At 34.9% G+C, this 13,881-nt stretch overlaps 1 protein-coding gene across 1 annotated transcript in view; it reads left to right on the plus strand.

The window, feature by feature from the left end:
• RSRC1 (arginine and serine rich coiled-coil 1) overlaps nt 1-13,881 on the plus strand; it is a 151,392-nt gene that overhangs the window by 15,626 nt on the left and 121,885 nt on the right. Inside the window, exon 3 of the mRNA XM_015831818.1 lies at nt 848-973. Coding sequence (XP_015687304.1) covers nt 848-973 — 126 coding nt within the window. The remainder of the gene's footprint in view (nt 1-847; nt 974-13,881) is intronic.

Genomic DNA, 13,881 nt, shown 5'->3' on the forward strand with positions numbered 1-13,881 from the left:
CTCGCCTACATCGTCCATATAGGACGACTCGGGAACTCAACTCCTACCCCGGGCAGCTCACCGATCCCCTTATGCCCAGGGGAAAGGTATCAAGCCGTTTGACAGCAGATGCTGGCTGTCAAACCGGCTTTTACGCGAAACAGGCGGGAGGCAGCAAACAGCTGCGACCAGCGAAATCGCCTGCCACCGGAAGTCTCCCCTTAACCAGCTCCATTAACTTTACTATCCACTCTTCAGTTGTAGGTAATGACAAATCTTTCCAAATCTTGTGCATATGAAAGTCTTGTTACTGTTATCATATATAAAAACTAAGTTCCATGAATTTTTCCAACTGCGTCTCTACAGGGAAAATATCTGATTTCTATTGTATATTATCTTTAATATCATCTGAATTAATGTTACGTATTTGATTTCAAAAAATTTAAGCTTTTTTACATGTTCCCTCAGCTTGGTAAATTATATTTCCAACATACTTCAAAGTATCTTTATACATTTTAGATAATTCTTCCAGTGACAGATACCAACAATACATCATTTTGTTAAAATAAATCTTTAGATAGTTTATCATTTCATAAAAAAATCTCCAAGCTTTTGAGTTGTCCAAAAGTCTTCTGGAATCTGTATATTATTTTGATAGCTTGGATTTAGCCTATTTAGCCTATTATTTTGATAGCTTGGATTTAGCCATCTCTGTCTGTCTGTCTGCCTGTCTTTCTGTCTGTCTATCTATCTTTGAGTATATGTTTGTGTGTGGGGATTGATCATATTTATTATATTGACTAGCTTAGTTGACTATGCAAAAAATATGATTGATTGTAAGTAGGTTTTCTGCTGATATCTATTTGAGGCGAAGGCATCGATCAAGCAGCAGTTCTTCGTATGGGTCCAAAAGAAAACGGAGCCATAGCCGATCAAGAGCACAAGGAAAATCATATCGATCTCAGAGATCAAGATCAAAAAGCAGATCAAGAAGGTATGACAGTTTTGCCCTGGGAGAACCCAGATAATACATTTTTTACTTTGCACTTCCAAGTCTTAATATCCCATGATTTGGTAATTAGTGATTTTATGTTAACTTCAAGATTATAAATATAACCACAAATGGTTGAAGTATTTTGATTTTTATATACTTTTAATATTGTGGTTTAACTTGGGAGTTCCCTAGTCCATATGTATATATTTGATATAAGACCAGTTTGGTTACAACATCCATTATACAAAGCACATGGTGACAGCGTATATAGGTAATATCAAGTTAAAAAGTAATCACGTTGCTGGGTATTATTTGCTAGAAAAATTATTCATTTGAATATTTTGCTTAAAATAAAGTAAAAAGTACTTAACTAATGCTCATAAGTAATTTTCATTAAAAAAAAAATACTTGGCGTTTTATGTGTTATCAATGCAGTTATGAAACTGCAAATATTTTGTGAACCTGAAATTCAAAATAAATATATCAAAATAATGATACCAATTAATTTGTATGAAAGCTGAAATTATGTAATACTCATATTAAATATTGATCTTCTGCAGAATCATGGTATTTATATTATAATTATTTCAGAATAATAGTTAATAATATATAAAAATAGAAAACTATTTGAAAATATGCATTTTATACAGATCTAATGTTTTATTTTGTGGCAATACAAAGTTATTAAGTACATATTAAATAAAATAGAAATTATTTTTAATGTTAAGCATTATGATTGCATGAGGAACCATTTGTTGCAAGAGTACAGTGATAATGAATACTACAAAATACTTGAAGTTATTTTGTATCATAGGATTGGTGAGATCCAGCTTTTCTATTCAGGACTTCGATAGACTGCTTACTAAAAATTTATGTACAATTTCATGGAGAAGAAAAATCAAGATAGAGTGCATTCAGATCTTGTGAATGCTTTTAGAAGTATAAATTGGATGAAAATATAATCTTATGGGCTAGTTTGGAATTCCAATTATTGTAACTGTTACAAACCTCTTCATTCATACCCATAGGTACATGGTAGCTATTTTTATTAGGGTGTGTTCTCTCTTGAGGCATTGACGTGTAGATGGCGTGAATTGGGGAGGAAAGATTTGCAGTATGCTTTTTTTTTTTTGCTTATATGCTACTCAGTTTCCAAAGATTTGGATCAGCTTTTAAATAACACAAAAGACAACATAAAAATTATAATAAATCAAGAACTTAGCAAATGAAACCTTGATGCATCTCCATTTGAAGGTAGCAAAACATCAGTTTTCATCAAATGCTTTTCTGAAGGGTGCAAGATTGGCCCAGCATATGTTTGCGGTGTTAACACATTTACCATAATACCACAAGAGCATTAAAGAAAAGCAATGTTCTCATACCTGTGTATCTGTTATTAGACATTTGCAAATCATTCAAAAGTGTACTTTGTATATCCTCCAGCATGTCCTGAAGCAGCTTCTTTAAAGGTGCATCTTTGATAATGGATCTTATTTCTGAGATAAGTGACTCCTGGTAAGAGAGCCACTCATGAGAACTGGGAAGAATGTTTAAGAGGTGCTTTGTAAGTCTGATCTAGAGGGCCTTAAATTGAATATTGGAAAAAGGAAAACAAGAGCTTGGAAAATAATACAATGTGAAGTACTGAGAATAAGACTGGGAGTAAAAACATAAGTCAAGAATTTTTCTTTGTATGTAAAGCATGCAGGGAAGATAGAAAGAACAAGTCTTAATGCAGGAAGGCAAATGCAACTTAGCATGTATTATTGATGGGACAAAACTGATGAAGGGATACAAGTTAATCAAAATAAACTGGCCAGTCAAAATGGAAGGAGATACAGGCAGTCCCCAAGTTAAGTACAACTTTCATTCCCTAACTCTGCTTTTAACTTGAATTTATATTGAAGTCAGAGCTTGGATTGCCTATTACTAAAAATGGCGGGCAGCACTGTCCTTCCTTGAGTCAACAAAGTGCTGAGGCTGCACAGTGCTTTCAGGAACCCCTGAAAACAGACTGTATATTAAAAACACATGGATTCAGCGGTTCCTGAAAGCACTGTGCAATTTCAGCACTTTCTCAAATTAAGAGAACACTTTTTGCCATTTTTAGTAATAGGCAGTCTGTTTGTATCTATGGATTGTCCTTGGTGTGGACTTTCATAAGCCAGGGATTGCCTGCAATTTTGAGGCTGCCTGGCTCTATAGCGACTCTGGGCAGCTTAGACATAAAAATTGAAAGAAAAGTACAGTATATAAAAAAAGAAAAGAAAATGACAACTAGAAGGCTGGAAACAAAACAATAATCCAAAGAGCAAAAAAAATAAAGGGGCTCTGGATAACGCACTGGATAATATAACTTTTAATGAGGAGAGAAAAAGTAACAATGGAAGATTGTTATTATTTGGTTTTTGGAAAACCAAGTCAGCTAGGACTGCAAGATCCTAGAAATTGCTCTATGGTCTCACTAATTGTTTCATTTTCCAAAAGGTTGAAGGAGAGACAAGGGGATTGGCTTTCCTAGATATGATCCTAACCATTAGGGAAGAGCTGGTTGAAGAGCTTGGACAAGAGAAGATTGTGAAGAGACATTATAGTTCTTCAAGTATCTAATGGACTGTTTTAAATAGGCAGACAAGAAAAAAGTAGTAGACTTAAATTATACTGAAGTACATTTTGGTGAGAGGTCAGGAAAAAAAACTTTGTTATTCATAGCAAATAATTGTATCTATAACATTGTATATATTTGTGGACTATAAATAGTGGCATATAAACTGGTTGAATAAGTTAATAAGCGGTCATTTTTCAGAAATGAACATCAGCAAGAACATAATAAATATCAGTAAAATTTTTGCTTATGTGGAACAAGCCCTATAAGGAGTTGAACAAGGTTATTTGTTTATTAATGTCTATGTCATTACAAATTGAATAGGTGTGTATTTTCAGCAGATATTTTATCTTGCTCACTTGCTATTTTCTATGTCAGTTTTTATATTGTGTTTCTTTTGAAAAATATGTTTTAACTTACTTGTTTGAACAAAAAACTAACTTTATAAAAGCAAAATAAATTGTAAATTTGTCCAAATGATGATATGGTCTTTATAGGTTTACTTTTGTTTTGTGCCGTTTTATGTTAGATAATTTGTCTTCCCATTCTTACATTCAGGCTATATAAATGGCTAGTACATTGATTTAACATGTAGTATTGAACACTCAGATTTATCTGCATTCTAGTCATGGTAAATTTAAGAGATTCAGATAGTGGAGAGAACAATTTGGGTGTTCAGTGAAAAACCTTTTCTGATGAGAAGTATATTATTTTACTTACGGCCTATCACATTTCTAAGACTTGCCTAATTTAAAAAATAAATATTCCCAGTTCATATTTAGCCATCAAGAATTATTTAAAATAAGATGTGTTTTTTTCTCCTAAAAGTAGCTTGGACTACCTTTCTAAGTGGGATTTTACTTTTGAGAGAAAGAAATTTTGTATTTCTTTGAATTATATAGCCTTTCTATCTTCTCATATCTGAATAGAATTGGCTAAGTTTGAGATGGGCAATTTGTGATTCTACAAATGCAGTAAGTTAGCCTTGTCTTAACAGATTTGTCCAGATAATGGTTTATTTGTTTGAATACAGAACACTGACTCCAGATTAAAAATCACAAGATTTTTCATTTGGTATGTTTTTAAGGAGCTATGTACTGCATTGTCATATTTTTCTTACAGAAATTAAGATTATAAATTAAGACAAACTAGTCTGTTAAGCCAGTAAATCATTATCAGACTGTTAACTCTTAATTATCATCTTCTGTCCTTTAACTATTTTTCTTTTATCCAAAGATGAATGTTTGCACTGTAGTTATTTATTCTATTTTAAATGGAATCTGAATCAAGAATGAGGTTCTCTATAATACTATAGATTTATAATTGTCTTTCAATAAAACAAGGCTGTGCGAATAATGTAAAATCACAAACCAAATTTTCAGGAGAACAACCACATTTACATTAAATTAATAATTTTAAAATAGATTTAGTTTGTTTTACTGGCATTTGCTTAATAACATTTTGTTGTTTGCAATCTTTTTAAACACAATAATTCATCTGAGAAATACAGGCACATTGTCAGCAGAAAAATTGAAAGTAACAGCTCACTTTCTGAAACCCCAGATATAGTGATATATAAAAATTCAGCTCTACAAAATTTAATAAATCATCCTATTTCCTAATTTGATCATATTAGATGCTGATGTGGAAGAAGCATTTCAAATGCCATCTCCTCATTAATATACATCAGTCTGGGGAATGGAATAGAATACTTATGTGGAGATGTCACAGTTAGTGTTTCTTAGTTTACTAAGTGGAACAGGTTGATGTGATACTGAGTGCTATTTGTCAATGTCTTGTTAAAATGGTTTGGGTCGAGTTATGGAGTCCAGAAAGACGGTGGCTGATAAATCAAATGTGGATTGAGTGGACAGGAGGCAGTGATTGATACTCTGACAGGATATGAAGAAAGGAATCTTGATACAAGCATGCACAATATTGAATATGAGAAGGAAAATGACCCTAGAGTATGGATATTATTCAAGGAAATGAGATTAATAATATCAGTTTGAAATTATTGCCATGTGAAGATTAGGATGCGGCAGTTCCTTTTATAATGTTATGGATTTCTTGGATGGTATCATTATAATTCTGTATATGTTATACATGCATATAATACTGAATTATTCTTGGTAATGTTTTAATTATTAACTTGTGTTAATTGTGCCAGTTGCATTCTTCATATTGCATGTAGGTGTGGCATTATTTAATTCTTTGAATTATAAAGGCTTTATTTGAATTAAAGCAACAATGTTGGAGCAATATTAATCTTTTTAAACGATTTAAGCTCCAGTTATAACTTGTATTTAATTGCATAATTTATATAAAATATGCTAAAGTTAACACTTATTTTAGAAAATTATATTGAAAATATATCAGTGAAAGCATTTGTTTTAATGTATGCAATGAAATAATGTGTTTTCCTATTTGGCTGGTAAAACTTATGACAATTATGTTATTGGATTGCTAGGATGCAGCACAATACATCTATTATAAATCTTTTGTACCTAATACCAGTATGTGTTATTATCCTGAAGGTTTAGAACTATCATTCTAAACACTCTAAAAACAATTTTAAAGACATATGCACAAATGTAACATACAGAATGTCTATGTCAGAGGTCCCCAACCTTTTGGGCACCAGGGACCGGTTCCGCGGAGAGAGGTTTTTCCGTGGACTGGAGGGGCGTGGTTTTGTGTGCTGCCTGCATCTCACAGATGGGTCTTTCCTTGTTTGTGCAGACCGGTTGCTGGCATACCGCGGCCCGGTACTAGTCCACAGACCGGGGGTTGATCTATGTGATTGCAACTTATGTGATTATCAATATGTTGATGATATGAGGATAGGCATACAATTGTGGGATTGAGATTCATGGCATCTTCTTTTATACACTGAAAGATTAATGTTATAGTTGTCCGGTGTTAGGTATTCTCCTTCTGATGTATGGTATACTCTAAGTCAGAGTACTCCAACCTTTCCAGGCTGATGGCCCGGAGGGGAGAGCAGCTTCCAAATTATTCTGTATGTGCGCACGCACACACATAAACAGGGCCACATCCACTGGCACAATACTAGTGGCTGTGTTCACGCATGCGGCATGCGCTAGTGCCGTGTGCATGTGCAAACAGCCACACCCCACTCGTGGCGGTTAGCACCCGTTCACGCATGCACAAATGGGCGTGAGTATGGGGGAATGCGTGCCCATGTGTGCGCGCCCTGGCCAGCCATTTCCACGGCCCGGGGATCCCTGCTCTAATTGAGAGGAATATTAGGAAGTAGAAAGTGGCAAAAGCTTTACTTCCTTCGTTTTGCATATTCGTTATTAGTTACATGCTAAAGGCAGTCTAAAGTGTTTTAACATGACACAGATAGCATAAAAATATTTTTTATGTAACTAAAAGAAATGATTCAAATATTTTCCTATATAGTTGTAATAATCTTTTTTTAGTTACACTCTAAACTTTTATGTGATGAGACTGTTGAAATAATATTAGATTGCAATTGCTTGCAAAAGGTAAACTTGTAGACAGCGTAAAGCCATTCAGTCATGTATTGCTTTATTTTTTCTTGAGAAGTTTCTTCTGTGTCGTAAAGTGTCTCATAAAACTCTTTGATTATTTTTTTAATTATGTCATTTTAGAATTGTAAATTGCCTTTTGAATCTTGCAATTTATTTATCAATTTTTTTCTCTCTTTCGTTTTTCAGTTTGTATGCTACCCGGTTTATTAGCATTTTCAAAAAAGTTTTGTTTTGCCTTTTTAATTTGTTGGGCCATTTTTTCAGTCTCTGCTAAGTTTAATTTATGTTTTATTATTTCCATTTGCTTTTTAAGAGATTTCTTTTGTGGATCGCTTTGTAGTTCTGATTCCAATTTAATAAATTCCTCCTTTAAATTCGTTTGTTGTTGCTTTTTTTCTTTATTCTTTTTCGCCATGTAAGTTATAGCCAAACCTTTAAAGTATGCTTTAGCTGTATCCCACACATTTTGAAACGATGTCTCTTTTTTGTTTATTTTAAAGAAAAATTCCATTTCCTTTGTTGCTATTTGTATAAATTCTTTCTCTTTCAGTAAAGATTGATTCTTAATTTTTTCTTAGCTCCTCTCCAAGTCATCTTTATCGGATTATGGCCTGCCTTTATGTTGGTTTCTATCTTGATCTCTTGTATAATCATGCTTAATTCAGGAGATATCCATATCATATCAATTCTGGACCATGATTTGTGCCTGTCTGAGTAAAATGTATATTGTGATTTTTTTCAGTTCTTTTCTCTCCATATATTCTGTATGCAGATTTCTTCTGCCATTTTAAAGAAAGTCTTAGGTAGTATATTCCTTCCTTTTTTCCCTATTTTACTACTTCTGTAGTCCAGCTTCCCATCTACAATTGCATTGAAGTCTGCCATTAAGCAAATATTTTGATATTCCAATTCCACTATTTTTAATGTAATTTTGATAGAATTCTTCTTGTTTGTAATTAGCTGCATATATTGCTACCATCAGTATCTGTTTTTGATTTATCATTATTTCCACCATTAATATTCTTCCCTCTTCATCTGCATAGATTTGTTTGGGGTTCATTGTCTCTTTAATATATAAAGCTATTCCTCTTTTCTTTTGTTGTGCTAGTGTGAAGTGGAGTTTCCCAGTTTTCGGTTGTTCCAACAGTTTATAGTGTTGTTTCTTAATATGTGTTTCTTGGAGACAAATTATATCCATTTTTAATTTTTGTGGTCGTGTTAAAAAAATTTTTCTTTTTGCGGAGGAATTCAATCCATTTATATTGAGAGAATCCCATTTGCCTTCTTCATCTCCTTCAATTATATTTAGGTTTTATTCTCCTAGTTGTTCTTATCTGTCTCTGTTCTCTTGCTTTTGCCACTTCTTCTATGTTTGTATTTTATGTTTCTTCTTCCCTTGATTTGGCTGCTCCTTCTATTGCTATCTCTTCCTGTTTTTTTGCTTTTCTCTCTGCATGACATTCCGGACTTTCCCCTTCCAAAAAAGCTCTGTAACTCTCATAGAACTCTATTGCCTTGAGTACAGAGTCCAATGTGTATCTTTTCATGTCCCAATTAATTAAAATCCCTTCCGGAATCAGCCATCTAAAATTCACTCCTTTTTCAATTAATTTTCTGGTCAGGAATTGGTATTCTCTTTGTAAATCTCTTATTCTCCTAGGGATCTGCTTCAACACTACAATTTCCTTTTCTTTATAATGCAGAGGATCATCTCTTGCTCTTCTCAATATCTCATCTCTTATAGATCTTTTGACAAATCTAACATGTACTTCTCTAGGGACTTTATTTACCCTCGCATAGCTTGAATTGACTCGAAATATCTGGTCTATCTCTCGTTCCATTTCCTGTTTCCTGATTTCCAGTGCTTCAGCCAGTAGCTCTGTCATCAAGTCCGCAAAGTACTCTTCCTTATCCTCCATTATGTTTTGAAATCTTAAAAAATAAGATGCCTTTTCCATTTCCAAAACTGCCATTGAATCTTCCAATTCTCTATTTGCCTACATCAGCCTCTGACTTTCATCTTTTATTTCTTCCATCTTTTGATCAGTCTCTACTGACTTGTATTCTATTTTCTGAATTCTTTGTTCATTCTTTCTGACCATCTGTCAGAAGCTTTCTAGTTGAGAGTTTATGTTATGAATTTCTTAATTCATTTTATCAAAGTTGTCTTTTGTCTCATGATTTTTCCTTGTATCTTCCTTGTGAGAGGAGATTGCCTCTTGGAGTGCTTGTAATGCTGCTTGTATCTCCTATTGAAAGTTGTTAGATTTTTCTTATTGAAGCATTGATTCGATTGATCTCTGATACACAGGGCTTGCAGAGGTGGAGGACAGGGCTGAGGGTGTTTTCTTGCCAGTTTTAGCTAAATTCGGAATACTCATTTTTGTTTCCACCCTCCCAAATCTTTTATCAACTCTAATACTTTTCCCAAATGCCCGCCTTAAACAAAACCATTAATTTATATTTAATACCACAATATATCATTTAAATTTGCCTTAAATAACTCTTATAGTTGTTGTCTATAGTCTCTGTAATACAATAAACTCCCTGAAAGAAAAGGGAGAACAAAGAAAAAAGATTTGTAACCCACTTCTGTTTGTGAGGCTTACTTCTGGAGCAGTTGCCCAAAATCCAAGGTTATCGCTCAATCAGAATTTATAATCCACAAGGTCCTACTATTAAAAGTTAATAGTCCATAGGGCCTTTTCCAAGGGAAGTCACCAACAGTTGAGCTTCCACTGTGCTTAAATAGTTCTGAGATTAAAAATCTATAATCCAATAGGCTCCCCAAGGAACAAGAAGAAGAAAAAAGGGAAAAAAATGGGGAGAGGAAAAAAGTTTATAATCCACTTCTGTCTTCCGACACCACTCTAACCAATTATCCCAAAAGCTAGAGCTGCCAATCTGCCAAGGTTATAATCCAAAATGTCTTACTGTTGATAATTCCTTACCATTCACTCTGTCTCTGAATGGTTTGTAAAATTACAAGTCAAGCAGTATTTGTAATCCAAAGAAGCCAGATGGCTTCAAAATAGTTTGTAGTTTTAGTTGTAATCCATCCTGCAGAAAAGACAGCCCAAGAAGTTTTTCTCTTTTTCCAGCTGCAATTTACAAGGATTTAGTCTGTTATCTGTGTCTGGGCTTCAGGCCAAGTTCCCTTACTCCAGACAAAATATAAACAGAACTTAGTGTAGTTCTTTTTTTTTTTTTTGCTACTAGATGTCATTAGGTGTCTGTTTTGTAACTTTCTAGCCAGGATATTTTTATAAGGCTTTGCTCCAATACTCTCCAAGGAAAATAATTTTTTTTTTTAAAGTATTATAACTCTCCAAACTTTTTTCTCTCTGCTGTATCCAAATTAATTGTATAGTCTTCTCTATTTTCCCCCAAGAAAGCTTAAACCACCGTTTTTATTCTGGGAGAAAGGGTAAAAAAAAGGGGGGGAACCCTTTAGTTCTGGGAGTTTTCTTGCTTTCAGGTCGCTTTTTTTTTCCAAGAACATGTTTTAAAATCATAGAAGAAGGAAAATAATATCACCCAAATTCAAACATGTTGCTCACGCTTGTTGCTCAAACATGTTGCTCACGCATGTTGCTCACGCTTTTTTCTCTGGAGATCAGCAGCTTCTGACTGGCTGCATGGGTGCGGCCAGTCTTTCTCCTGTTGGTTCTGAGGGCTTCCTTGGATCAAGCGGGCTGACCGTCATCTACCTGCAATTTACAAGGGTCCCCTCTTGCTTCGTCGCCTCTCCGGGGCGACTTCAGGCCCTTTTCAGGAAGAAATCAGGCACGGGAGGCAGAGTCCCGCTTCCCTGCGTCCGTCTTGCTGTGACGTCAAAACCTGAAGGCCAAGTGAATTAATAACTATTAATTAAAATTAATGGTCTGTAAAAAAGGCATCTCATTTATAAAATTAACCAATTCTTCCCTTTGCATTTGCTGGCTATTCTCCCTATACAACTGTCCTCATACATAGAAACACATTCTCAAAAAATATATATTTATTTATTGATTCATACAGCTACCCATCTTGCAATTGTGACTTGGGCAGTGAAGATAGGATTAAAAGCAATGAATAAAAACTAAACAATAATAACAATAAAGGACAAGGACACAATAAAAACATAAGGGCAACTGAAGGCAATCAAACTCAAATCTCATAACCACAATCATGTCATTCCTTTTCGTCCTAGCAGAAGCAACAAAAACAACAAAAGACTCAGAGCAAGAGAGATACAGAGAGGGACAGAAAAATAATGGGATAGAGTCAAAGTAAGAGAAATCTTAGCTTTGTTGGGAAGACAAAAAAGGCAATGAAACTGAACAGAGGTCACATGAGGGAGGGAGAGAAGGAAGCATGAATGAAGGCAAATATATGTGTTCCAGAATAATGTTGCAGGATCCAACATTATTGGTTGGTCATCGGGACCAGAGGTTTAGTCTTCTGAGCTTTTGGACTTGTGCTGGAACCCATTTTCAGGGATCCTCTCTCTCACCAAAATATGAGAGAGAACTTCTCTCTCATCATAAACTCTGGTGAAAGAGAAATTCCCTGAGAATGGGCTCCCGCACAGGTCCGAAATCTCAGAAAACTAAACCTCTGGTCCTGGTGACTAACTCAGATTGGATCAAGCAAGTAAGGTCCATGATTTAGGATTTCTCTGGGTGTCACAGTTGCTACTGATGGGTAATTGGAAGGAAGCTTCAGCCAATTTGGCTGGAGTGCTAATTGTGACCATCTCTGAAGTAGGAGGCTCTAGCAGTGGTGACTCATGTTGTTTTATCATGCACTTAGAAAAGTCTTCATCTTTTTTGAAAATCACTCTACAGAATTTCTTGTAACTCTTGCTATGTTTGATGCAATGGGAACTCTGGTATCAGACTGCAACCAAATTGTTTAACATTCTAATTCTAAGACTTAATTGTAAGATAAAATTTTTAGAATATTTGAAGCTTTTTATTAGAGAAATCTAGTTTTAAAGCGATACACTTTATTAACATATAGCCATAACGTAAAACAGGAGTAAACAACTTTCTGTATAGGAGATTCACACTTGAAATTTTTGCTGCTGGGTTATGGCCAGTGACATCAGAATCACTTTGTGATATAGTACTAGGTTTTTGAAAGTTAAAGCCCTCAATAGGTTTGTACTCTATGAATGTAATTCCTTGGGTTGAGTGAAGAAGTACTGTCTTTTGTCGGTTCTAAATTTTCCAATCAGCTTCATTTGGTGCAGTTTTGCACATTGAAACTGAAATAAATTAAAATTAAGGCCTACCAGAAAATGATTAAGTTGATGCAAACTTTGTTTTGGTGCATGAATCAGATCTCCAATGATCCAAGAAGAGAAGGGAACGCAAAGAAAACCTTGCCAGTGCTAAAATAAACAAGAAAATAATTTATTTTCAAACATTTATTTCAAATTGTTTGGCAGCTTATTGTAGCTATTATGCAGTTTTTGTCCCTGCAGCTGCCATTATGCAGTCTTTGTCCCTGAGAATTTTGGTATATTTTGTTTAGACTGCTGATATTCAGTATAAACAAATAACTCTGTAATGGGAAACTGGATTGTAGATGGGCTAAGCTGGATTGTATCCTGTTTAGGTGGTGTGGTGTTGAGCATTTACATAATTTGGTGATCTTGTTTTAGAACAAATATTTTGTGTAAACATCTGAAAAAGAAAGATGTGATTGCATGTGGCCCTCTGCATGAGGAAGAGGCAGAACTGAAATCACCTAACTGGTGTAGCTATTGCCACACAAAAATGCTTCCCTTTCTTGCAGCCAAACTCAGTTTATTTCTACCCATACACAAGGGAAGGGATGTGAGAGTGAGAGTGTCCTGATTCTGTCAGGAAACCAATGAAGGAGATCTTAATCCTTCTCCTTGTGCAATTTGACATGGAAGTAGGAACCTATATCTAGGCCAGGGGTGTCAAACTTGCAACGTCACGTGACGTGTCGCGACGTATTGTGACTTTTTTTTGCCATTGCTGGAAATGGGGTGGGCACAGTTTCGCTATGATGCATCCGGCCTGTGGGCCGGCAGTTTGACACCCCTGATCTAGGCAATCTTTAGTTGCAATAATCAATAAACAAGGCTTTGATACCAGGACCACAAACCACAGTAAGCTACCACCTCTCTGATAACTCCTGTTTGAAGTATGGCTAGGGAGCTCAGCTTGATACCCTAAATTAGAGCTTGGTAGCAACATTATCCTGCTGCTTCCTATGTTAAGGAGAAACCAGATTGAGGATGTACAAAATCCCCAACATGGGCAAGAGACTCTGTAGACAGGTACATACTTTATGCCATCTTTATTTGTAAGAATTTAGAGACCAAAAGGCCTGAGAAATCTAAAGCTGAAAGACTTGGTTATGTGGTAAACCAACTGCTTAAAGTGGACATCTTTTAAAGTTGACATTCCTGAGACTGAAACACATGTTAAGTGCTTCCATATTTGGCTGAAAAGTACCTGGCACAGGCATATGGTAACTTTGACCCTTATAAATTGGAAGGTAGTATTCAGCCTGATCCCAAAAACTAGGCAGTAGGAAAAACTTCCTGCTCATTTCAGTTGGCATTTTCTTACGTTAATGCTGTTATATATTAGTTAGTTTATAGATTTAGACATTCAAATGAACCACTATATATAATCTGTAATTTGCTAACTATCTCTAGATTAGTGAATAAGGTTGTTACACTAAATCATGATTAAGTTTACATTAACATAGTCTGGCATATCACCTAAATTGAGCTATTGATTGAAAAGTGATGTATG

This window comes from Protobothrops mucrosquamatus, unplaced genomic scaffold (assembly GCF_001527695.2).
Source record: "Protobothrops mucrosquamatus isolate PMUCROS unplaced genomic scaffold, P.Mucros_1.0 scaffold_281, whole genome shotgun sequence".
In the NCBI taxonomy this organism is placed as follows: domain Eukaryota; kingdom Metazoa; phylum Chordata; class Lepidosauria; order Squamata; family Viperidae; genus Protobothrops; species Protobothrops mucrosquamatus.